Raw genomic sequence first — 25329 nt, 5'->3', positions numbered from 1 at the left:
TAGTTTAATTTTATTGGAAAAAATGTAAAGTGTAAATTTAATTGCAATTGACTATTGTATTTATTTTTATTTATAAAATTGTTTGTTGTATTTTAATATAAAGCATTCCATTATTTGCTATTTTTTGTTGTATTTATTTTAATATAAAGTATTCTATTATTTGCTATTATTTTCATCAACAAATTTAAATTATAAGAAAATGTAAATTTTACGGCTATGGTATTATGTATATATAATTCATGTAATTTCATTATTTATAATGTTGTATCTAGTGGTTTAATATTATTTTTCAGCTCTGTAAGATATGTAACTTACTACACCATTGCAAATTATACTATTAAAATGTCATATATATAAAAAAGAGAAATAACAATAATACGTATTTAAGAAATCTTAAATGAGTCTGAGGAATGAAGATCTAAATTTAGTTGAATCTCAAGGAGTTTTAACATAATTATAAAATAATAAAAATTATTAAAATATGATGTGGCATGGGAAAAAAAATCTTAAGATAAGACAGGGCTAATCTTGCTCTAACAATGTCATAACTTTATTTTACCTTATTTTTAGAAACTTATTCTTCCTAGAAGTAAACCAAACCTCCGCCATAAAGGAAGGAAAAAAAAAAAAACAGAGAGAATAGACTTCATTTTGGTAGATCTTACTACGTTAGTATTGTCGACATCATTAAAAATTAGATATTATGAACAAAGACATTTAGAATACGTAGTAATCAAATTCATGATTAGTTTTGTTTCTTATACTACGTATAATGTATATACGAAGTATATGAATACGAATATGATCAAAATTCAGTAGATCAGTTTTTCAAAAAAAAAAAAAAAATCAGTAGATCAGATTGGTCGGTCATGTAAACATTTTAGAGCCCAGACCATTATTCTTCAAAAATTAAAATTAGAAATATGGATTAAAAAAATTGAGCAGGCTGGTCAAAAAGTGTGTCAAGCCCAATGAGGATGACATGGGAGATTGTGCTTAGCTCTCACACAAACATCATGGTTTGTTCACAAATTGACCAGGCCCATTGCTCGATGTCACTAAACACAAACAGTCCCGGATTGTGTTCAACTCGCATCCCGTGGTGGTACAAGAATTATGGTGAGAGCTTGAGCTCAAGCTCACATTTCTTTATTACAAAATCATCAATTTTGGATAATTTTCGACTTTTTCAGACCCGTAAAAAATGAAAGAGAGTGAGATACTTTCCATAAACCCCAAGAGTTCGAGACTATGATCCCATGATGCATTCATGCATCACTTACCAAGTTACCATCCTGAAACGTTTTCATCACCAAGTACCAAAAGCTTTGAAAACGATTTGATTGTGTAATTTGTGTGCATTAGTTTCAGTTTTAAATAATTTTTTACTTTTATAGATCCAAAAATGTAAGAGGTTGGGATGCGACCCATAGACCCACGACATCGAAAGAGCCCATTATATAAACTAGGTCTTAAAACCCACGAAAATGATACGATTTCGTGTCTGTAACCTTCGCATTTAAACAATTTTTTTATTTTTATAAACCTGAAAATGTAAATGGTCGAATTGCTTATTGAACCGACAATACTTTGAGAGTCCATTTGTGTCATTGTGTGGTTTCAATCATCTATTTTGCCTTTAAACCGTCAATTTAGCCATTAACATATACATGTCACCTTTATTTAACTTAATGCTACCACGAGCCTTTAAGTGATAGAAACAACATAAGGTTGGCTACTCAACGCAATCAATCTTGTTGTGTATTTTTTTTTTTTTTAACAAATCAATTCATTAATAAAAAGTCATCCGGCATATACAAATGAAATCTAAATTAACAAATACATAAAATTGAATCAAATAAGGTTTCCTTCATTAAATCTACGATCGTTAAAAGATCTTGCACTGTGGCACATCTCTCACACACATCGCTAGAATTTGCAGTCTTTTTGGAGAGACAGTCTAACAGTTTGTTGTAGTTGTGATGATTTTCATCTGATTTGCTTGAACGCATTTGAAAACTTGACAAGTGTTGCTGTCCCGAATAAATCTTTACCAACAAATTGACAATAGGGTAAAAGATTATTACCTTTTTGATAAACCCTAACACAAACAAACCCTAAACATAAACAAACAACTAAACTAACAAAAACTAACGACTCCACCACAGGGAGATGGACGAATATCTACACTTCTACACTACTCATGTAGATTTATTGAAACCTAAATAGCAAAACTAAAGAAAATTAAGGGAAAATGGTCGAAAGTAGTCTAATTTCCGAATGAATTAGACTATTTCCGCCTTAAACGACCAAGATTTCAATAAGAATGTTCTCATCAAATCCATTTTCTACTGTAAACGCTATCAATCTTGTTGAATGTTTATTAAGGACTTGTTATCATTACTTATATCATAAACTCATATCATTACTTATATATTCTTATTAGAATTAGATCAGATCAGACTAGGCAATAAATATACAAATGATAACTAACTTTAATGTTCGATTACTTATTGCTACTTTCTCTAATTGTGTAAGAATAACTTATGAAAATCAAGTAGACGATGAGACGAGTCTAACAAAATTCATTTGACTATGCTTTGCCCTTTTTCTCATACATAAGTGTAATGAGTTTAGCCAAACCAACACAATAATTCAAATAGACTATATCAAATTTTAGTATTTTATTAAAATCAAATCAGTGACTTTATTTTAAGTGAAGATAAGTTTCATCAACTAAAAAAAAATTACAAGATGGCATTGTAATTCATTATCAATTTTGCTTAAAATGTCTTTGTTGTTTATACATATGGTTCTCTCTAACACTACCCAAGTATTAACTCAAATCCTACTTATTCCTCATCATAATATGGAGCAATAGAACATATTTGATCACATTTTGATATCATCCTAGATATAATATGGATGGTTTGAAAGAAATACAGCCTACCAGCTGTCAATTGCTAAATGGGTAACTCAGATTCAATTATGAAAAATCTTCCTACGTGGCATCAAAATGGGACCCATATAATCTATAAAAACCAGCAGAAACAAAGCAATAGATATATGGATATAACATTAGATAAGGATAGCAAAAATCATTTCTCATTGGCTAATCTCCAACTCTCAAAGACTCAAAACCCAATCTTAGCCGTTGGATTACCCCACCAAAAAAAAATCCAAGTCACCAAAATAACACATCATTCCCAATAAACAAGAGCCACAAGACATGCATTAGAAATGAAATTACAAGGGATAGTGTAACATAACATCAACATTTTGTTACACATCTTTTTTCCTTGCCTAGCTAACAAGCTAGTTTGCTTGAATTAAAATTTAATTGATCAATTGAGGATGGCAGCCGTGACCACACAGGCTTCGATCGCCGGTTTCCGCCCGTGCGCGTCGAAATCGAGGTTTTTGACTGGTGTTCCAGGGAAGCTTAACAAGGAATGTGGTGTTGGCAATGTTAGGTTGCCCTCTACTACAACTACTAGTTCTCTCAAGGTTGAGGCTAAGAAAGGAGAGTGGTTGCCTGGTTTGGCTTCTCCTGACTATCTTACTGGCAGGTAACATTTAACACTTAATTCAACTCTTTTAACTATACTTGATCAAGTCTTCTAAATTAACAACGGAATTATTAAGGAGTATTTCATACGTAGTAAAAGCAATTTATTTTATTAAGATTGTAACCTCTTTACTTAAAATAATTAGTTACATGATAGTACGGAACATGAAATGTTCAGAAAAAGTTGTTGACTTAAAAAAAAAAAAAAAAGATTATGTAGTGATTAATGATTGATTTTCTTTTTTGTTCTTGTTAAAATTAAGTGATAAAGAGTAGATAAAAACAAATATAAGCTATTATAATGAATATTTAGGCAAAATCATCTAATCATCAGATCCTAAATATTAGAGGCCAATGCAGTTGTTACATTAAAATCATGATTGTTGTTGTTTTTAACTGAGTAATAACAAAATTTAAAGGATCTAGCTGAAAAATTATCAATAACAAGTTGCCTTAAGAATTGTGGCCTTAGTTATCTTAGATGTATGTAAATATGTAGATGATATTTGGTGAAGTAGATATACATTTTTTGGTACAAATTGTGTACAAGTTAGTAAATTGAACTTAACACTTTAGTGTACAAATAAAATTCAGTCTTCCAGGAGACAATGGATTTGATCCCTTGGGACTAGCAGAGGACCCAGAGAACTTGAGGTGGTTCGTGCAAGCCGAGTTAGTGAATGGGCGGTGGGCAATGCTTGGAGTTGCCGGTATGCTGCTACCAGAGGTGTTTACAAGTATTGGTATCATCAACGTACCAAAATGGTATGATGCAGGGAAGTCAGAGTACTTCGCCTCATCATCAACCTTGTTTGTGATCGAGTTCATCTTGTTCCACTATGTCGAGATTAGGAGATGGCAGGACATCAAGAACCCTGGATGTGTTAACCAAGACCCTATTTTCAAGCAATACAGCTTGCCTCCTAATGAATGTGGTTACCCTGGTGGTATATTCAACCCTCTTAACTTTGCACCTACTCTTGAGGCCAAGGAGAAGGAGCTTGCTAATGGTATCGCCTTTTTCCTCTTCTAATGCTTATAGTATGCAACTGTTTTTCATTCTCTTTTCAGTAAGTCGATTTGTGGAACCTAGACCAGTCTAAGATCACTATTTACATCTATACCTCCAAACGTTTTAGCTAAATATGCAGCTGCTTAGCGAAGTAGGACTAGAGTTTGAGGTAATCTGATGGAAATATTTGTCAAAATCGAGCTGATCTTTGTATGTTTCATTTTTGGCAGGGAGGTTGGCTATGTTGGCATTCTTAGGATTCATCGTGCAGCACAATGTGACCGGAAAGGGGCCTTTCGACAACCTTCTGCAGCATCTATCAGACCCATGGCACAACACCATTATCCAGACATTGTATGGTAACTAAGTCCAACTCGACTAGTAGATGGAAAGACCATGTTATCATAGTTCTTTTGTAACAATCAAATCTTTTGTGGACTATATGATATTGAGCTTCTCTGGTAATTATTGAAGGGTTTTCAATGTACAGGACAACTAAAGTTGGCACTTCTGTTTTTACTAATCTTAGCTTTCATAAAATGATTATCTTTACTACTCTTACTCTCAGACTCCTGAGCTACTTTCACTTCAGAATAATCATCTCGCATTGAGCATACCCAGTATCACTCAATTCAAACACGAACTATCTGAAAATATAAATGAATACAAAGATCGGATTTACCACTCCAAACTCTTTGAAAATCAATCATAATTCGACCTGATCCAAACATCTAATAATTCGCCACCCAAAGGTGAATGAAATTGAAAATACCCAAACTGACCCATTTGTCATCATTGTAGATGTGATTACCAGGTTACATCAATTTGTTGTAAGGTTACAAATCTAGTAGTTGCTGAGAGAAGACCAATTTCAATATCTTTTTAAGCAAAAAAATTGTAATGTATTATGTGATTCGGAGTATGTTTTAAGTTACAGTAAACTCTGCAGAGTGCAGAACTCTAATTTACAGGATCGGTCACTAGAAACCTCAGCAAAATTGCCCCAAAATGGGAGGAAAAACCAAAAAATGGGATAAAAAGAGTAAAAAGGCCCTATTCACAGTTGACATACTTCGTATTTTTTTTCAAGAATGTGCTACATGTATCCACCTATACTTTCTATACATAAATACTATACAGCAAGTGTTATGGTAAATCAGACAACCCACCAAATCAGACATCCTCAAATGTATCATCCAGAACATAAGATTTGATTAGTTGAACTTTTATGCTCCCATAATTGACATTCATCACGGATTTAAACTTCTGCTAACATGCACCCTATCCTCTTGGAAGCTATCGTGGATTAGCCAATACCTCAGTCACAAATTAGGCTGCAGCAAAATTAAAACAATTATTAGTTGAAGAGTATCATGTAGACACTAAGCACCTACATGCACAACAGAGACATTTTTAAACACATACAAGTACTAGATTAGAAAAGCGTGTCAGCATCCTGATTTTGCTGGCCTTTATAAAAAATATCTTTTCTGTGACATTGTATTCTCACATTAAGATGTTACCAAGCAATTATGGAGCTATTAACCAATATATAACAGAAAGAAATCATCAAAGAGTAAAACTAAACTTCGTAATATACAAAGGCTCATGCCAGAAAATTTTTCCTTTGCTTATGAAAGGATCAAAATAAACTCCAGGGATAACATCTTTCACAGGCAACCAACACACTTGACAGTAATTTAATTAGCCTAATTCAGGTGAACCATGTAAAATTAAAGAATTTGGATGATAGGGAAGTAGAGGTATCCATTTCCCCTTGTTTGAGAGGAAGGAAAAAAGAGGGGTGAGACAGCAGGATCAGTTCTACTCCCCTTTATATAAACCAGATCCTTCCAAATGTTGAAAAGATTTGGTAGGAAAATGCACTAATGCACGGGTACACATTCCCATGCCTTGCCCTGCCTTCCCTTCCCTTTCCTTACTCATCCCCTCCTTCCCTTCCCTCCCGTTTATTTCCTCTATAATATTTACGCTGTATGTTGATTTCTAGTCCAATTGAAGCTTGGGTTGTCAAGTCCATGAAAGAAATGGATACCTCTATCTGCTGAATTTTCCATCATAAAATAGAATTTTTTTTTTTTAACCATTGAACTTGTGGTAATTGGCAGCTAGAGAAAGATGTACAAGATATAAGGAGTAAGTGTAAGCCAAGACAGACCTAAAACCAAAAGGAGAATGCGAGTCATATGGTGGACAGGTGGCAGTTTAATTCCTGTGGTCTTTGGTGAATAACCAAATAACATGATTTTCACAGAATGGCTATTGGCGAGACAGAATTTCAGATTCTTGTGGCTTGGCAAATTGTTTAAATAGCTGTAACTTGTTCGAAGGAAGAAGGATAAAGAAAGAAAAATTCTGAAGACACACCAGAGCCATATGACAGCATTTGAGCTCCAAGAATATTCTTAAGACCGCATTATCATACACCATTAAAAGCATTAATGAAACTCTTTTAACAGGGAACCTAGAAAAGAATGGCAAAAATCAAGATATCGGACATGGAATTAACCAACAATATCAGATGCTATTGAGAACCAACCTGTGGGTATGAATTTTCATTGAACATAGGAATGGGACATTGCAAAGCAGCAGGAGCCCATGGTTGAGGCCTTGTATCATATATAGACCTAGGCATATCAAATTGACCAGGAATTCGGTAATCCATCGGATTGCCTTGAAAATTGATCCCATTATCTGGCATCACTTTCTTCTCCTCGGGCAGATTTATATTTCCATATGGGGAGTATGGATACTGCTCACCAATTTGAACTCCCATGCATGCATTTGCAGTCAGCTCATTTAAGCTACCACAATCTTGTCTCGCGTTCTCACATTGTCTGGCATTTTCCATTTCTAATTTGGCATCGCCGTAGTATCCAGAGTATCCAGATAGAGAAGCATCACTGGTGCACTTCATATCTCTGAAGAAAACATTGATAATATAGAACAGACATAAGTATATTGAAGAAAAGGCAGAAGAAAGATACTGCTGCTGTTGAAAGAATTAATGATGATATTGATTTTACAGAACAATACATAATGGAAATTTATTTACAAAATCCTGCAAAGTACTGCAGGACTATTTTATACAGTTTGGCAAAAGAAATTTTAAGGTAGTAAAGGAATAGGACTCACCTATGAGATAAAAAGTTTGGGTCTTCAGACAGCAGTAGATGTTGATTGTCATTATTCGAAAGCCATGATAACGGCTGACATTCTTGCATATTACCCATCATCAAAGGAATATGCATCCCATTCGGAAACTGCAATATGAAAAGTAATTGTATGATCTTCCAAAGACAATGAAAGTATGCCAGCCAGTAAAAGAATGATTTCCACCTCAATGGATGTGTAGGTACTTTACCTGGTTACTGCAATCTAGAGACATAAATTGGTGTTTTCCAATATTATCCTGTTAGGTGAAAATTGCATGCATTAGTTACAAATGAAGTTCAGCAGTTGGATTATAGGATAAGTTACGACTTATTGACAAGATTATAAGTTAACCAACAAAAAAATCATTTCCTCTAAAGTCTATAGTAAGGATGTTCTGCAACAATTTTCTAGCACAATGTACATATATACTATTACTGACATTAGGAAACCTTCACCATAACTTCACCCCACCCTCCACCAATTTTTTTGAAAAAGTCAAGGTAATGATAATGCTCCTTCCATCCCAAAGCTATGTTAACGTCTATCATTTAGGGATTTATAGCAATGTTGACGATTTGACATACTACTTTTGACCACTTTATTCTCTCTAATATATCTCTTAAGTTGGAACCACACCCACCCACCATCCGGCCCTACTTCTTCTCCCTCCTTAATCTATGTGCCCTAAAGCAATGTAAACTAGGCTCTAATATGGAACTAGTAGTAGAATTAAGCAATGATGAGGTAAAGTGAATAGAAAAATAAATAAATAAATAAATATTGCAGGTGCAACATATTTGTACCTTGTGTAAGCGGATTTGGTTAAGTGATTCCTTCAAGGAGTCTTCCATCTGCCGTAGATGCTCCACATTGTCAATCTTATCAGGATTACTCCAACAGCTGTTCAATAAAAGTACCGTGGAAAAAAATTATGGACTGAAATTATGCTCAACACACAACACCTTATTAATAGAAAGACAGCATGATACTATCATCCTGGTGTGCATCCAGACATGGTACAATTGAGGTTTACACTTTACAGACTCCCCTATATCATTTCCAAAATAGTAGGCCAAACAATGCATTACATCAAAAAGGATAACATATAAGAATTTCACGCAAGTTCGACACAGCTTCATTTGCCAGTACATTTGAAGAAAAGAAAGGTCTAGCATCAGCATTCACCATTTACATGAAATTACAGAAACTGCCGAGTTTCCTAGATAACAATAGAAACCTAAACAAGATTACTAAATACCTCTGAAAGCTAGAAACATGTAAAAGACACATTACGAATAGCAATCATCATATTAGATCAATTGCACAAGTAGATAAGACACAGAGCCTAATAGCCTATGCATGAAATATAGCAAATGCTTCGTATAATATTGGCAGGTTGAGCTAGAACTTTGAATACCCTTAATATCTCAGCAATAAATAAGAAAGGTAAATTTAAATACTTTCATGTACACTGCAATAAATTTGGAGCATAGTCTACATAAATATGTGAATGTTGCTGCCAGAAAATGCTTAGTCAAAAGCAATATTTGAATAGTTAAAAGTCAAAGGTGCACCTCAATCGCTTATGTGCTTCTGTAATCTGTGCTTGCAATAGCCCCACTTGGTTAGCCAGTTCCTATTCAAATCAGCAAATTAAGCACAAAGAAAGAGCTAGGTCTCATGTAAATCAGTCAAGTGAACGAGCAACCAATCATACCTCAGCCGTTTGACTACTGCAAAGCAAAATATAACATCAGATCCTTTCAAAGTTTGTCCTTTTAATGAAGATACAAAAAAAAACTTATAATTGCATACCTTGAAGCAACAAAGTCTTCTATATTTACATCATGGTCACACTTCTTAAAAGTTTTCTTTAGTGCCTATGTATAAAAGAAAGAGAAATAATCAGAATACATAAATTCAATATAAAAGACAGCTAAACCATTGTAACATGATGAAAGGAAATTCTTACTTCAAGACTCTCCAATTTCCTGTTGCAACAAAAACACAAACATTCAGACACAATTTTCAAATCAAAATCTCAAAACTGGTGATAATAATGCAAAAGTTAATTCAAACCTTTTTGCCCTTTCTTGTGGAGTTAATTGAGCAAACTTGGTGATGACTTGTTCAAGGTTGCTGAAAACGCATACAGGTACAAAACTTCAAATTTTCAAAAATGTAATGATAGACTACGCTTTTGATAATGTTTTAGTAGTTTAAATCAAGTAAGCACTTTTATACACCCTTCACAACTCAAAGTGGCTTCATACCAATTTAAGAGAAACCTTCCTAACATACATAGTTAATAGTTTCCCAAACTCTTATAGTTAACCAACCAACAAGTATTTCTTACTTTCATTTTAATCCTTCCTAATCAAACATGATTAGATACAATCTCACTTTCTCCCCTCTTTGAAATCATAACATTATACGGTTTCAAGTCCTACATACATACATACATACATACATTGATGTAACATTCACAAATAAGAAAAACCAAGCAAATCAATAGTTCTTAACAATAAAATTATACCTACGCTCTCCAAGGAATAATGTTGGCTTCCCTGTGGGAGAGAACATGAGCAAAACAATGTCAATGTCACATAAGATAGCCAACTCCCTAGCTTTCTTAATGATTCCGGTACGCCGTTTCGAATAGGTTACTTGACGGTTGCTACTGCTTTCCAATCTTTTAATCTTTAGTTTAACCCTTCCCATTCTTCAAGATTATTAGCAAATGCTCTCCGGCCAAACAACCGCCAATCACCTTTGCAACTTCTTTTCTTATGCATCCTTAACAACACAAACTTGTCAAAATTAGCACATTATTCATCAACATAAAGTACCACAATATAGCAAACAACCCGAGCTTTAATCCCGGGGTGAGATCAAACCCCGTCTACATTGCATAGGTTAATAATTTGAATTTCGATTATAAACAATAAAGGGTATGTATCAATATCATTATTATGATGATTAAAATGATGAAAAATTGAAAACCCAGATGCAAAAAACAAAGAAAGACAAAAATTGCTTAAGTTAAAAAAAGAAACAAGGAAAAATAGGACATACCATGCAAGATAGATATCCAAAAAAAGAGAAAAACCCAGAAAAAGGGGAAAAGAATGAAAAAATTAGAAATCCAAAAATGGTATTGATAGATAGAAGAATCAAGATGATGAATATGGAAGAAAATTATGAGTGAAGAGAGAGAAAAAGGGAAGTTGGAAAAAAAAGGGGTTGACAGGTAGAGCTGTGATTACGGGGGGATTGAGGCTGGAGAATCGGGCGGTGTTAGAAAGTTCAATGCGTTGGGTTTGCGAGTGAAATAGGGAGATTGGAGATTCACAAGGAGAGGAAGAGAGAGAAACAGATTTGAAATTGTGTTGTTTTTGTTTGTTTGTTTGTTTGCAAATTGCAATTGCAGAGGAGCTAAGCTTTGATTTATGACCCTTTTTTGGTTCATTTCTAGGCACCCATTTCTTGTTCCAATTTCCCCATTTTCCCGGGAAAAACACTCGCTAGTGTAAATGTGTAATGCGTGATTTGTATACTTATCCGCTAGTCCAATTGTATTTATAATTAATTGGATTTAATATCATCTTTATATGCTTTTGGTTTGTCAACTTTATGATTACTGATAATCGACTTTTATAAAGCGTTTACATAATGATCTTTACAACCCACAAAAACTTTAGTGTAAATCCGATTTTCATTAATATATATCAAAGAGTTTTAAGGTAACTTAGCATTAGTTAAAACCATTTTTTTTTTTAATAATGTATGGACGCTTTCTCCATTTAATACATCCTTTTTCTTTTTTTCTTTTTTCTTTTTTTTTAATTTTATACTTTTAGTTGGACTTTTGACACTATATATTTAACTTATGGCACTTTCACCATGAAAAACATAATCATGTAGTTGGATCATTTTATAGAGAATATTATTGTTATAGCTTAGATTTGAAATATATATTGCGTAAATAACGAATTTTCAAGCTCAAATACGTATTGATTTTATACCGTAAAAGAAGTGTATTGTTTGTGATATTTCAATTCCAAATGCATTGCATATATCTATTATTTCTGAAATAAATAAAAATAAGGTGAACTAAACAAGGCTTATATGGTTTGTGATATTTCAATTCCAAATGCATTATATCTATTATTAACAATAATTTTACATTATAAAATCATTATTTTTTTTTTCTCTTGTTATGTTAAAGTTTGAACAAACTTTCATATATAAGAACAATTGACTGCAAAATGATGTTTTCAACTTGTTGAATCTTTTCATCTTATTTGGAATGATATGAATTTTTAGTGTTGGTGTAACATTAAAAATAAAATACGAATCATACAATATTTTTAAAGTGATAACAATTTTAGATAACGATTTGTATGATTTAGTAAGGAATTATTGACGCTTCATTAAGATACAATATTAATTTTTAATTTGCTATTTTTAATTATGAAATGTAACCTTTTTTTTTTTTCAGTTGAAATTTTTCCTTATTTTATTTCATACGATTTTATAAAGTGTTTTGTTATAAAAATTGTATGCATTGATAAGATGAAACCATTTTATTTGACGGTAAAGACTACATAATTTTAAAACTCTCAAAAAAAAAAAAAAAAAGCTGTGACATTGACTCCTTTAATTCCAGCTTAAATCTCACTCATTTTAAGTATTTGAGGGATTAAATCTCACTCATTTTAAGTATTTGAGGGATTAATCTCACTCATTTTAAGTATTGAGTTAAGTAAAGAAAGGTGAAAGAGAGATCACAAGTGTTTAAAAATATCTCGCATTCAAATATATACCACTACAAATGACTCTCGTTGCATATTTATAAGCAAAACAATCCTCCAACGAAGGCCCTGTTCATATTTACTGAATTGAACTGAATAAAGTTGAAATGAATATTTTATTAGAGAAGGAAATTAGGAGGTGAATTAAACTAAACTGAAATAAAATTAAGCTGAAGTGAACAGACCCTAGTTTTCATGTTATAGAGCCTTCCCACTTCTTTACGGAATTCTTCTAGATATACAAGGTTCTAAATATGAATACGTGTCTCACAATTGTGAACAAGCACATTCTAGACCACTCATTTGAAGAACATTTCACATGTCCAATCGGACTACACCAAAGGGAGGGGGGGGGGGGGGGGGGGGAATTGTGTTATGTACATGGTGGTGAACGAGTGATGTTAACTAAATTCACCAAAATTGGCCAAAGAACTATTGTAATGTTGTACCAATGAGGTATTATTGCCGCATTGTCATTGTGGTTCATTCGGACCCAAAAAAATAAAACTAGTGTAGTATTGTGCCAAACTAGTTGGAATTGTACTGTTGCACCTCCTAAAATGAAGTTGGATATTATCATTATAAGAAACTAATTTTCCTAGCTGTTTGCCTATTTTCATTTCTCTCTTTTTAAAACAAATATTTTGGTGTATCTGTCTCATAGTTTGTTTTGATAGTATACCGGATTTTTTGGATCATATAAGTCAACTATCCTTTAAAATCCTAGGTTCGTTTAAGATAAATTCTTTGGTCATAAAAACACAACATTTATCTTTTACCCTTCCTCCACCATTGCTCTTCTCTTGCTCCCCCTCCTCCTCCTCCTCTCATCATTTTTAACATCTCCATTATAATGGGGAGTGAAGGGAGAGATGAGGAAAATCTTACTCAAAATTCTTCGATTATTTATAGTAAGACGAAGAAGAAAGGAGGTTGGAGGGCCGTCAAATATATCTTAGGTAATGCCTATTCATGTTACTTTGTTTTTAAAATCCGATATATTCTTGGATTTTCTCAATTTAATGCACGTACTATTTAACAACATATATGCATTACTCTACTATTACATATTAGAATGTGCTAGGTCCAATTTACACTACAGGTCGGAATGTGGGACCTATCTTCTCTTTGTTGCTATCATGTCAAAATTAGGGCATGTAATGTTAATATAATGTTGTTACTAATATAGTTTTTGTTAAATTTTTGTTTTGCAGCAAATGAAACGTTTGAGAAGCTGGCGTCAATGAGCTTGATCTCAAATATAACAGTATTTTTGCGCACAAAATACAATATAGATGGAATATTATTGGTAAATGTAGTTAATATATGGTCAGGATGTTGCAATTTTTTGACGATGCCTGGTGCTTTGCTTTCTGATGCCTACCTTGGTAGATTCTGGACTTTGCTTATTGGTTCTGTCATTTCTATGCTGGTAAGATTTTTTGCCATTTTCCTCGCATTTTAAATTGACTTTTTCCATTTTTATTACAAAAGAAAATTTTATTTGGTCAAAATTATTATTTTTAATTTTAAAGAAAAAAAAAGGAGGGGGGGAGTTTGAACTGTTCAACACTTGATCCACTAATGAAGTAGTGAAGTACTAGTATTTTTTTTTTTTTTTTTTTGACTAGTAGGTTAGAATTTAGAAATGATTAATTATTTTTTATAATATAATGATAAATAATAACATTAAAATTAGTTAATACAGTAGCTTGGGATAAAATATAATGTATCTAGTAGTATAAATGTATAATCTAATAGAAATGGGATTTAATTTGTATTTAATAATTGAGACGTTCTAATCAACATATAAACGAAAGGAAAACATAAAATAAAGATGATATAATGTCCATTAAACATTGTTGTAGTATACCATGCACACGAATCCGCCAATGCAAATAAGCAATTAATAAAGTAGGTGTACAATACTCCCATGTATAATGGAAATGTTTGCGCGATGCGACATTCTATCATTAATAGAAAGAAATTTCAAATTGTATCTTGAATGGGGGTACTATCAACAAGTAAACTTCTTTGTTATCAAGAAACCAAAGCAATTGTTTGCATTTTTGAGTATGTGTAAATGTTATACACAAGAGTGATTCAATAGTGTATTCATAGTACAAATTACTTTAACATAGTGAAAAGTAACAATGTAGTTTATAATAAATGGATTGATTCTAACCAGCATTTGAAATTACAGGGGATGGGAATCTTGACTCTAGGATCAGGAATATCAAAATTAAGGCCACCACCTTGTACACCACCAGCAGATTGTATCCCACCAACATCTTGGCAACTCGCGATTCTGTTATTAGCTCTAATGATGCTAGCCATAGGAGCCGGGTGCATAAGACCGTGCAACATTGCCTTTGGTGCTGATCAATTTGACATAAGAACAGAAAAAGGAAGGGCCTCATATTCGCGCTTCTACAACTGGTGGTACTTCTCCTTCACACTTTCCCTCTTGGTAGCACTCACCTTAGTAGTCTATGTACAAACCAACATTAGTTGGACTATCGGGTTTGCTATCCCAACCGTGTGCTTTGCATTCTCTAGCTCGATTTTCTTGATTGGTTGCCCTACTTACATATACAAGAAGCCTCAAGGGAGCATCTTTATTGACATGGCTAGAGTGGTTGTTGCAGCCTTTAGAAAAAGGAAGTTGACCCTTGAAGAAAATGATGAATGTCATCAAAATTTTTATGATCCTCCTAGTAGTATTAGTGATGATCGGTTAGAATCAATGGTGCCTAAACTTACTAGAACGAATCGACTAATGTTCTTAGACAAAGCTGCTTTGATTAATCAGCCTGATGAGCTGAATCGTGTAGGACTAGCTAAGAACAATTGGCGCCTTTGCAGTGTCCAACAAGTTGAGCAACTAAAATGCCTAATAGGAATTTTGCCTGTTTGGTTGGCTGGCATTCTGTCTTTTGTGTCAATGGATCAACAGAACACTTTCGGTATCCTTCAAGCACTTCAAATGAATCGAAAGCTTGGGTCACATTTCACCATTCCCCCTGCTTGGATAGGTTTCGCGGCTATGGCTGCTCTTACCCTGTGGATTCTATCATATGAGCGCATTTTTCTACCCTTAGCCAGAGTACTACTGAAGAAGGATGATGTGAGGTTGTCAGTCAAAGTGAGGATCAAGATAGGAATAGTTATGTCAATACTATGTATGGTTATAAGCGCGGTGGTTGAGTCCAAGAGACGTGAGATGGCCTTAAAAAATCACTCTTATGTTTCTCCTCTTAGTGTGGCATATCTAGCACCACAACAGATACTGTCTGGCTTAACTGAGGCCTTTGCCGCGGTTACCATCATGGAGTTCTTCACCACACAGATGCCCGAAAGTACGAGATCATTGGCTGGCTCGATCTTCTTTATTAGCCTGTCCATGGCCAGTTACTTTGCCACGGCTATTGTTAACATCATATACCGGGTTACTCGAAACGGCCAAGGAGTGGCATGGTTGGGTGGACATAATCTTAACCAGAACAGGCTTGACTACTTTTATGGCATTATTGCTTGCGTAGGAGTCATGAACTACTTCTATTTTACCTTCTTTGCTAGCAAATATGTGTTCATTGATAAGAACAACACCAAGACTGTTGAAGCAGCAAATTCGAGTATAGACGCGCATACAAGGGTGGAATGAAGGTTTATTTCAAGGGCAACAATGTTGCATTTTATTGTGTTAGTCTTAGCAACCTTGTCATCCATGATCTTTCTTCTTGTACTTTCATGGTTATATTTGAACAAGATAGTTCTCCATTTTATTATTTGTACTAGCAGACCCGACCTCATTAATTACATTATCAATGAATGTCATGTCATTTGTGGTCGCGAAAATATAATTAGGATGATTAGGCCTTGGCAGATTGTAATCAAGTGTTTTTAGTTTAATTGTCATTAGTGGGAATTCTAGATTTGCTTAGTGTTTTTCAAAAGAGTAATTGTTATTGTTATTAGTTGTACTGAATGGACTTTGAACTACTCCGTAATTGTTAGATGTGACTACTTTTTAAAAGTTATTTTCAGCATTATTCTTACTCCGTCCAATAAAACTAGCAATATCATTTGGAGAGACAGAACAAAGTACCTCCATGGCTCCATAAATTATGATTTTTAATATTTTTCGCAAAACTAAATCAGATGCTAAAATCTATACCTTCAACCACTATTTCATCGAACACTATTCGCCTATAATAGTGAAACTCCGAAAATTACATAAAAAGTTGCCAAGTTGAGCCTTATTACCAAGCACTACAAAATGCAAATAATCACTTCACAACAAGATGTAATGGTGCTATTGTGCTACACTATGGAGATGATAGATTTAACATGAACATTTGCGATTTTTTTTATTATTTTTTTTATTTATTTTTGATTCGCATGAGGCAGAGCCAAGAACTAGAATGAACATAAACATAATAATTACAGAGTATTCTAATTAACTTAAGCCAGCTTTGAAATGAGCAAGTGAAAAAGTTGAACTCTATCGCTTAACAGTCTGCTTGCACAACTATGAACCAAGATTGTTACAGTCAAAGAGTCTCAAAGACTCAAACCTCATCACTTTTTGAACACCCTTTACAACACTTAGAGATCTATTAACAACTACTTCAGATGCTTATAAATTGTACAATTGAAAAAAATTCTCCAACACCGAACCCACTTACAAGTTACAACTGTGAGCATTCATAAACAGAGCTTATACACGTCTATTCTACTTTGTTCAGTCTCAAAGTTGTGATCACCATGTCATGAGTGGAAGAGTTTGCAAGTAAAGTATGTTTGACCAAACTCTTTCACACAAAGCAAAGATCATTCCACGAACAGCTATTCAACTTCGAGACTAGATTCTAATTGGTTGATGATTAGCTCACTGTTACCCTTACTTCAGAAGAGGACCAGCATAGATTCCAGGACGCATTTGGACATTTGGTGCTTCTATCTCCGCAAGCCATGCATATTCCTCCTCTTTGCCATCATCTATAGCTTCTTTTGTAGCTAAAATAACAATAGTAGAAGGTCAGGGGATTGCAAATAACTCAGGCCTGTTCGTTATCGGTTGTTCTTTTTTTTTTTTTTTTTTAAGTAATTATTTGTTTAAGTTTTCTATAAAATCATGATTTCAATCAATTTGACTAATATCTTTATTCTTTATATGACATGTATCATATGACTTTCAAAAACAAAAAAAAAAAAAAAAAAAAAAAATCAAAAAACTGAAAACTATAGCGATACAGTACAAGCCTTGTAGTTTAGAGACAAATTCAACCTTTTTTCTGCAACTTGCCACCACAGATTGTATATAATAATAAGATGGACAAAAGTGAGAAACTTACGAAAACTTGAATATGGATAGTCATGATAATATGTGCATTTTCTGCCTGCATCCTCCAAATATGGAGGTGTGAGAATATCAAGCACGGCACAAGGGGTGACTGCTGTGAAACAATGTAGATTTCCCCCACTTTTGGGATATAGAACTCTGGTCTCACAAGGTGCTGTTAGAACTTTGTCAATCACCAACTTTGCTAACCTCACTGAAAAAACAAGAATCTTAATAAGAAAGAGTTACAATGTTCTTGAGGATAACTTTTATGTGCCATAGCAGTTATGAAAAAATAGAAAAAGAAAAGGGCAAATTAGTTGTTACAAACTTGTACAACCATTGAAAATTAAAGTAATTACAAGAGGTAAAGAGGGTAACACTGTTAACAAGGGTTCCAATGAAAATAATACCCAAAACCAATGCCCCCAGTATCGAAAGGAAAAAATAAACATCCCAACTGCACCCCACTTTAACATTTCCCCTGCAGGGGAAAACAAGAACATGCGTAATCGTCAAAACTCAACCTTCTATTTATACCTCGAAGACATCTGGACACTCTAATGTGAGTGAAGGGCATTCACATTTCTGTCTATTGTCTTTAAGAGAATGAAACCTATAGTAACCTCACACTGGGGAAAAGTTTTCTCATTGCTTAAATTATAATGAAAACACTAACACTTTGTTTGGATAGGAAGAAATGGATGGAAAAGAAGAGAAGGGAAATGGAGGGGGAAAAATTCTCTTGTTTGGGTAAAGGATTGGAGGAAGGAAGGGGAAGGAGAGGGAGGGATCCATTTTCCCTCTCTCTTTAATAAGCATAATCTCTCCAAAATTGGAGTGATTTGGAGGGAAAATGAAGCTCATCACTCCCCTCCCTTTCTTTTCCCTTCCCTTCCTCCATTTCCCCTTCCCTTCCTTTCCCTCCTTTGCTATCCAAACAAAGCATCAGAAGCAACCAGTTGAAAAATCTTGATTGCATCTTCTCATGCTAGGGTCACAATGCTGGTGCTAGAGGAAGAAATCTTCACAGAAAGAAAAGAAAAAGAAAAAAAAAAGGGTGAGATATTGAACTTGAACGAGAGATTATTCCAACTTCAAGAATTTAGTCCGATAGCTCAGATGGTAAATTATGCAAGCCAGCTGATTAAACCTACTGTAATAGGAAATCCACCTATCTAGATACTCTTTCGTCAAATCATTGAAGCTATTAACATTCGCATGCATTACAAAATTGATGTGGGATGTAATAAAATCACAGAAAAAGAAACTAATCTGAGGCTATTATTTGGTGTTATGATTAATTTTCAGTCCCGAAAAAGTGAACTTAGAGTAGAAACTCCTACGACTTTACAAGTCCATAAACAGGCATTTGCTACAAACTCATCTGCATAGACTGCATCATAGCATGGAGATTATACTTCGGAAGATTAAACTGTAAGGTAAATCAACATTCAGGAAAAAGAGGTTGTAAAATCCCTTCAACCTGAGGTGGTCAACAATCGTGCTTTTCAAGAAACAGAGTTCTACTAACAGTATATGGGGGCTGAAGTAATAACATCTTAGCATGATACACCTTAATCTAGGACAGATAAATTCCATTCATAATTTTCAGAATAGCAATAATTAAAATCAAGATATGAAAATATTCTCTTATATTTGCAATATTTAAATTAACTCATAAATACTCCAACCTGCAGATTCTTGGATGGGTTTTTCCCTTATCCCCTTCCCTCCCCAACTCCGAGGAGTCCAAGAGCCTGGCCCACAAAGACTGAATTGTGTTGGCCGTGCAGACGGTGCAGTGTTAGGTCCAGAATTAAATAAATAAATATATAAAACAATTTTTGACTGTACCTTGAGGGTACTCAGAGCCATTGCTCTGAACAACTTGCGGAGGTTCAACCCAGTCATAGGCCTTCACATGCAAGGATCCATACAGAATTTTGCTGAAGACTGTCATTCCAGGATGATCATGCAGAGGAATGACTGCAGATGTGGGAAAACAGAATATGCACATCTGCATAATCATACCTGGATGTCAGCGCTTAGTGGAGACTGGACTGTCAGTACTAACACATTCATGCTAATGCAATGAATCCTGCATAATTAAGTTGAAGCAATACGACATAATGACAACACAAAACTAGTCTGCAATGATTGGTAACTAGTAACATGAATTCAAGACTAAACCTTTAAACAAATGAAGCACCACCTCAAATAATCTACAGTAATAAGTTTTATGCGTTGAACAGATGTAATGAATTACAGGAAAGAAGAGTAAACTAGACGGGTACAATAATTACATGTGAAGTTTAACGCTTTAAAGAGATGAACAAATTAACTATGATTACAACTTAATGTATTTGAACAAATGAACAAATATAATTACATTTGAAGTTTTGTGCATTTGAACTGTGAACTGCAACTTGAATGGAGTTCCAGGTTAAAGATGCATGAATAAGTTAATCACACATGAGTCAGTGAAAGTAATACAGAAAAGGAGATATGGTCTTACTGTAAAGGTGTCAGACTCATGGATATCCAGATATGTTATAGGTTGAGCCCATCTAGGAGCTCGGTTGAATGGGTTCAGCAAAGAAAGACCATATCCTCGGTCATCATCTACATTCTCCTCTTTCAGACCAACATCAGCGGGAGTTACAGTGTCTGCAAAGGAGAATATTATCACAGATCACAATTTTTAAAGCTAGATATCTTGTATTGTCTTCATGCTGCGAAAAAGAAGCCATCTGGCACACAATTAGTTTTACAAACATTTCTATAGCCTATTTGTTCACAAATAGATAGATGAGAAGAAATTTATGTGAGTATAGCTAAACTAATTATTAGCATTGAAATATTAAGAAACATGGCATTCAATCCAGGCCCCATTATGTGGCCTGATTCTAGCTTAATGCTCAGTGTTCTGATATTAAAAAATGGGTCAACCCTGGTGATGTTCACCAAACTTTCCAATAAAACTTTTTGCAAGTGGAAATTTAGATTAATGATAACCTGTCATATTTACACCTTTCTTCAAAAAAAAATTAAAGTTCTATATGAGGCATTATTCTTTTTAGTGACAGAGATTGCAACGATGAATTGCTAGAACAAATAGCATTCTTACAATTGAAGAAGTTAGGCATACATTCTAAGAGATCAATAATACAGGCTGCTTGGCATTTTAGTGAAATTTTGTGCGTTGGAGAGCTACATTTGTCAAGAGACATTAACTTTAAATACAAAGAGCAGAGAGCCTAACGAAAATGCATAGCATATATTCTAAGAGATTTGTAATACATATTGGTTGGTATTTTTAGTGAAATCTTGTGCATTGGAAACCCAGGTTTGCCAAGAGCTGTCAGCATAAAACTGAAGTACCAACAGTACTACAGCAGAGTGGCTAAGAAATGTTGAAAACTGCATAGATTAAATTTGATTTTCCTAAATTTTGCAGTGGTGCATAGTGGTATAGTCGAACTAGACGATAACTTGAAACAAGGATCTCAGCTTTTGAAGTGGCCTTTTCCTTTTCTGTTGAGTGTAAAGTGGCGTTTACTTGAATGATTTCAGTAAGGAAGTGTATACTTACATGTTACATCTTACATCCAATACATCAATCAATTAATTTAAAGACAAAAGAAACATGTAGGTATCAAATCCTTGTGCAAGCCAGCAATCTTCAAACTAAGACAAGTACCAAATGATGATTCTAGGTCCATAACATGTTATTCCACTACATAAACAATTAAACTGTTCTTTTTACAATTCATCTGAGCATCTAAAGAGATCGTAAGTGCAAGAGCAAAAGGGATGCACAAGTTATTTCAGCTGAGAAATGCAAGTGACTCGGTAGTCAGAAGAGAAGTTGAATTTCAGTAGCAGCATAAATGGAAGAAAAGAACCAGTAAATTTTGCATTCACACTTCATTTATTACTTATTAGTTGATGTGAAGCTCTAATGTCAAATATTCATACTTTATAGTACTAGCAACATTCTTTCCTTGATTTCAGGGAAAATCAAAGTAATTTGTTCTTTTGAGGCCAATAAGCATCTCCTTCTATTCTCCAAGATAAGCAACTGCAAGCACTTCTTTGGACAAGTTGCTCGATACAAAATTAATCATAACTAATTTAAGAATTATACTTGTATGATATTCTGCAGTTAAAAACCCAATCAACCTAAGCCAGATCATGGCTTCTGCATAATCTATAATATCTAGGTACCTTTGAATTTGCTTCTATGAAGGGAATTAGGAAAAACAAAGAGGGGAGGAAAGGGAGAAAGCAGAGACTATAAAATATCTTACAGTCAGAGGACTACCCTCAAACGCCCAAAATACTCTCCTTCACATCAAATAATGAGAGACCATATAGCTCTTGATGACTAAAAAACTTGATTTACACTTTCCCTTAAAATTCAGAGTATACGTTTTATTTTTATTTTTTTTAAAAAAAAAAAAAAAAAAAAAGGGATATAGGAATACATATAAACACCAAATGAATTTTCTAAAATAGTATACAGTTGAGAATTCAAGACAAAAACACGTGTGGATCGGTGTTATTGAGGTTTATTTATTCTTAATATTACCTTTTACAGCTTATATGTAACCCTTGGGCTATGTTTATCATTTTCCATATAAAAATAAATATACAGAAAAATGTTGATTTACATCCTATATGGCAATTAGTAACTGCAATGATACAGCTGATTCTAATAGCAAACTTCACTAGTGGTTTGAAAATTGAATCTTTAATTTTGTTCAAAAATTTTAAAGATGAGAAAAATGGCACACCAAAGCATGAGCATTTTCAAACTCATTTTTTCCCATTTAAATTATATAGTAAGCCTATCAATTTTCTAAGATCTTGAAATGATACTCACCCATCAACAAAAAGTATCCCTAATTTAAAAAACAGGAATGAAAGAAATAAAAACTCATCCAAAAAAATCTTGATTATCTAACTCATTCAAGTGTTAGTAATCTTAGTATAGAATAGATTAGATAGACAAAGTAAACTTAAGCATTATTAATACAACAAAAACACTCAAGAGTTAGTATAAAAACTCTCTTGAAAAAAATAGAGAACAGAACTGCCAGAAAAAAATCCAACGCTTGCACACCCACGATTTCAACCCCATCCTTTGTTCCCCACCAGCTTCTGGGTTCTCCTTTTGGCATTTCCCCGCCATTTCCATATCTTCCAACTCCAACAGTCTAATAACCCCTCGAGACTCCAACCTCCTTAAGGTGTCTAATACCCAATTGCTCATAAATCTGGCAATAATCTGCTGGAAACAACACAAGTGCTTCCAGTTCTTATGTCTTTCTTTCACTTCTTCTTTTTATTGATCACAATCAGTTATTATAAATAGCATCAGCAATCTGCCCTTAAGTCCGAGTGGTAAACAATAATAATTCTCTTATACAAAACAAGTTTCTCCAACTTGATGGTTCAATTCTTTTTCCAAAGAAAATTGTGAGCAGACAGCAGAGTGTATTTGAATATTAAACTAATATAGTAGCTTCAGTTTCTTCCAAGTCTGGGGCATGTACATTGGTTTCCAGAAAATTCTCCAAAATGTGAAAATGAGGTGGAAAAAACTTCAAAATGTGAAAATGAGGAAAAGAGTTGCATGGACATGAGCATGGGCATGGGAATCTAACTTTGAGATCCAACAAAATCACTTTCATGATGAGCGTATCCCCTTTATGAGTGATGATAACAAAAAGTAAAGTATCGATTTCAGATCTGGATAGGAAGATATAGAAAGATATAGCTGTATAGCACTTGATTAGTCACTATTCCACTCTATTCCTCAAGTCTCAGTAAAATTGTCCTACCCAATACCCATAGTCTTATTCAAAAAAATGAGTATAAGCCTTCTCACGTGATGGAGACAAAGAGAATAACACCTATATAGTTGCTTTCCAAACACTATAAATACATAATGAAGGAATGCAAAGGATAGAATTGAAGGATTCTTCTCCAATATCTTTATTAATGTACGTCTCTAAAGAACCGTTAGTTCTAGGTGGTGGATTGAACCACCTATCTTTCACATAGAGCAGAAACTTGCAGCTTAGATGTGACATGTTTGAATATCCTCAAATTACACTAAGATGTACAACACCTCCTTATTGGTACAACCATCACTTAAGAAATAAATGCACTATACCGATATTTCCAAAAGCACATGATCACTTAAACATCTGTCACAAAAGAGTTGATATCTAGTCCTTTCCATCCAAAATGCCAATCCATTTTAACTTCAAAGTTGGGAAGAATGGCAAGGAACATAATCTTGAAGGAGAATTTCCTCTTGTAGCAACTTTAATTTTCTTTCACAAACAAGAGCAAATCATACACAAATACACAATAAAATTTTCTTTTATCATACAGTTATCTACCTCCCAATCCCTTCCCTTCCCCTTCCTAATTTTCGGAACGTAAAATAGACTGCAAAAAAGTAACAATTTGTAGCCTTCCATGCTACCCTCATCTCCATTCACAAATCAAGAGACCTTATCACCATGCTGTATGTATTTATTTAACAACATACCATCAAATTTTCCACACATCAACTACAAATTCCTAAATAATCAGCAATAACCACATGCAGAAACGAACATTTCACTGAACATTACATCCAATAAACATCCAATTCTAAAAATAATGAACTATTTCCAACAAACATCCAATTCTTGAAAAATAAAATGAGTTTTATATCCAATAAACATCTAATCCTAAAAAATTCACAACAATAATCAACATACTGCAAACAAAACAGCAGATTCTCACATAATTAGATATACCCACATGCAAAAGCTAGAATTCATCAATAAAACAACCCATAAACATCCAATTCTCAAAAAATCAAAACAAGAATTCAGCATATTACACTACCTCCAATGTAATTATTGAAAAGACTGAAAACCCATTTGCAAAATCAATCTAAAATTGATTTTTGAAACATAAAAAGCAAAAATCAAAATGTAAAAAGAAAGGGAAAATGGAAAAATACCCAGAAGAGAAGAGAGCTTCTGGATGACATGAGAAGAAGGTGGAGGAGGAATTGTAGTCAGAGAAAACGTCTTCTTGCAAAAATCGTAAATTGTTTGAATTTTGGAGGTTTTGTTAGCCATATCCACCCTTGTTTATTGGAGATCCTTAATGAAGAAAATTGTATGAAATGTGTTTATTGTTCTTCTTCCTCTATCATTCTTACAAGTAAAATTAGGAGCTTTTTCTATTCTATTTTTCGACTTTTATTGGCTGAGTTGCGCAAATTCTGTGGGCTCTATTTGTGTTTGGTTGAGTGCAACAGATTTTTTAGCATTAATTTACTCAAAAAATATCAATTTTAGATTTCGACCTGTAAGAACACATTAATTTAACATGACTCGAG

At 33.8% G+C, this 25329-nt stretch overlaps 4 protein-coding genes across 4 annotated transcripts; 2 read left to right on the top strand and 2 right to left on the bottom strand.

Moving 5' to 3' along the window:
- Window positions 1-3219: 3219 nt before the first annotated feature.
- Window positions 3220-5141, top strand: LOC145567317 (chlorophyll a-b binding protein 4, chloroplastic-like). Its single transcript, XM_081626575.1, has 3 exons — window positions 3220-3569; window positions 4163-4578; window positions 4811-5141. The coding sequence occupies exons 1-3, from the start codon at window positions 3355-3357 to the stop codon at window positions 4945-4947; spliced, it is 768 nt and encodes a 255-aa protein (XP_081482701.1). The 5' UTR covers window positions 3220-3354; the 3' UTR covers window positions 4948-5141.
- A 229-nt stretch (window positions 5142-5370) lies between these two features.
- LOC145567316 (agamous-like MADS-box protein AGL65) lies at window positions 5371-11265 on the bottom strand. The gene is made up of 12 exons (XM_081626574.1): window positions 10833-11265; window positions 10294-10553; window positions 9837-9896; window positions 9730-9748; window positions 9573-9637; window positions 9475-9490; window positions 9332-9393; window positions 8561-8657; window positions 7966-8013; window positions 7737-7864; window positions 7141-7522; window positions 5371-5914 (listed from the first exon to the last, which is right to left on the bottom strand). Exons 2-12 carry the CDS (start codon window positions 10476-10478, stop codon window positions 5903-5905), a joined length of 1074 nt encoding a protein of 357 aa, XP_081482700.1. The 5' UTR covers window positions 10479-10553; window positions 10833-11265; the 3' UTR covers window positions 5371-5902.
- A 2159-nt stretch (window positions 11266-13424) lies between these two features.
- On the top strand, window positions 13425-16235 carry LOC145568452 (protein NRT1/ PTR FAMILY 2.8-like). The gene is made up of 3 exons (XM_081627872.1): window positions 13425-13530; window positions 13786-14003; window positions 14775-16235. The coding sequence occupies exons 1-3, from the start codon at window positions 13425-13427 to the stop codon at window positions 16233-16235; spliced, it is 1785 nt and encodes a 594-aa protein (XP_081483998.1).
- An 825-nt stretch (window positions 16236-17060) lies between these two features.
- LOC145568451 (plant cysteine oxidase 3-like) lies at window positions 17061-25143 on the bottom strand. The gene is made up of 5 exons (XM_081627871.1): window positions 24946-25143; window positions 20434-20585; window positions 19773-19935; window positions 17929-18129; window positions 17061-17590 (listed from the first exon to the last, which is right to left on the bottom strand). Exons 1-5 carry the CDS (start codon window positions 25064-25066, stop codon window positions 17475-17477), a joined length of 753 nt encoding a protein of 250 aa, XP_081483997.1. The 5' UTR covers window positions 25067-25143; the 3' UTR covers window positions 17061-17474.
- Window positions 25144-25329: the final 186 nt, after the last annotated feature.

This window comes from Chenopodium album, chromosome 11, assembly GCF_948465745.1.
Source record: "Chenopodium album chromosome 11, dcCheAlbu1.1, whole genome shotgun sequence".
NCBI classification, from domain to species: Eukaryota; Viridiplantae; Streptophyta; class Magnoliopsida; order Caryophyllales; family Amaranthaceae; genus Chenopodium; species Chenopodium album.
The sequence above is the reverse complement of the archived record's forward strand: the minus strand, read 5'-3'. Positions and strand labels throughout refer to the sequence as shown.

Excerpts from the sequence above, each read along its gene's own strand:
- LOC145567317 (XM_081626575.1), top strand. The coding sequence starts at position 3,355 with ATGGCAGCCGTGACCACACAGGCTTCGATCGCCGGTTTCCGCCCGTGC. Across the intron at positions 3,570-4,162 it reads CCTGACTATCTTACTGGCAG|TCTTCCAGGAGACAATGGAT; the intron begins GTAACATTTAAC and ends AATAAAATTCAG. Across the intron at positions 4,579-4,810 it reads GGAGAAGGAGCTTGCTAATG|GGAGGTTGGCTATGTTGGCA; the intron begins GTATCGCCTTTT and ends CATTTTTGGCAG.
- LOC145567316 (XM_081626574.1), bottom strand. The coding sequence starts at position 10,478 with ATGGGAAGGGTTAAACTAAAGATTAAAAGATTGGAAAGCAGTAGCAAC. Across the intron at positions 9,897-10,293 it reads TTATTCCTTGGAGAGCGTAG|CAACCTTGAACAAGTCATCA; the intron begins GTATAATTTTAT and ends ATGCGTTTTCAG. Across the intron at positions 7,523-7,736 it reads CCAAACTTTTTATCTCATAG|AGATATGAAGTGCACCAGTG; the intron begins GTGAGTCCTATT and ends TGTTTTCTTCAG.
- LOC145568452 (XM_081627872.1), top strand. The coding sequence starts at position 13,425 with ATGGGGAGTGAAGGGAGAGATGAGGAAAATCTTACTCAAAATTCTTCG. Across the intron at positions 13,531-13,785 it reads GGCCGTCAAATATATCTTAG|CAAATGAAACGTTTGAGAAG; the intron begins GTAATGCCTATT and ends TTTGTTTTGCAG. Across the intron at positions 14,004-14,774 it reads GTTCTGTCATTTCTATGCTG|GGGATGGGAATCTTGACTCT; the intron begins GTAAGATTTTTT and ends TTGAAATTACAG.
- LOC145568451 (XM_081627871.1), bottom strand. The coding sequence starts at position 25,066 with ATGGCTAACAAAACCTCCAAAATTCAAACAATTTACGATTTTTGCAAG. Across the intron at positions 19,936-20,433 it reads ATGAGTCTGACACCTTTACA|ATGTGCATATTCTGTTTTCC; the intron begins GTAAGACCATAT and ends ATGATTATGCAG. Across the intron at positions 17,591-17,928 it reads CTATCCATATTCAAGTTTTC|CTACAAAAGAAGCTATAGAT; the intron begins GTAAGTTTCTCA and ends TTGTTATTTTAG.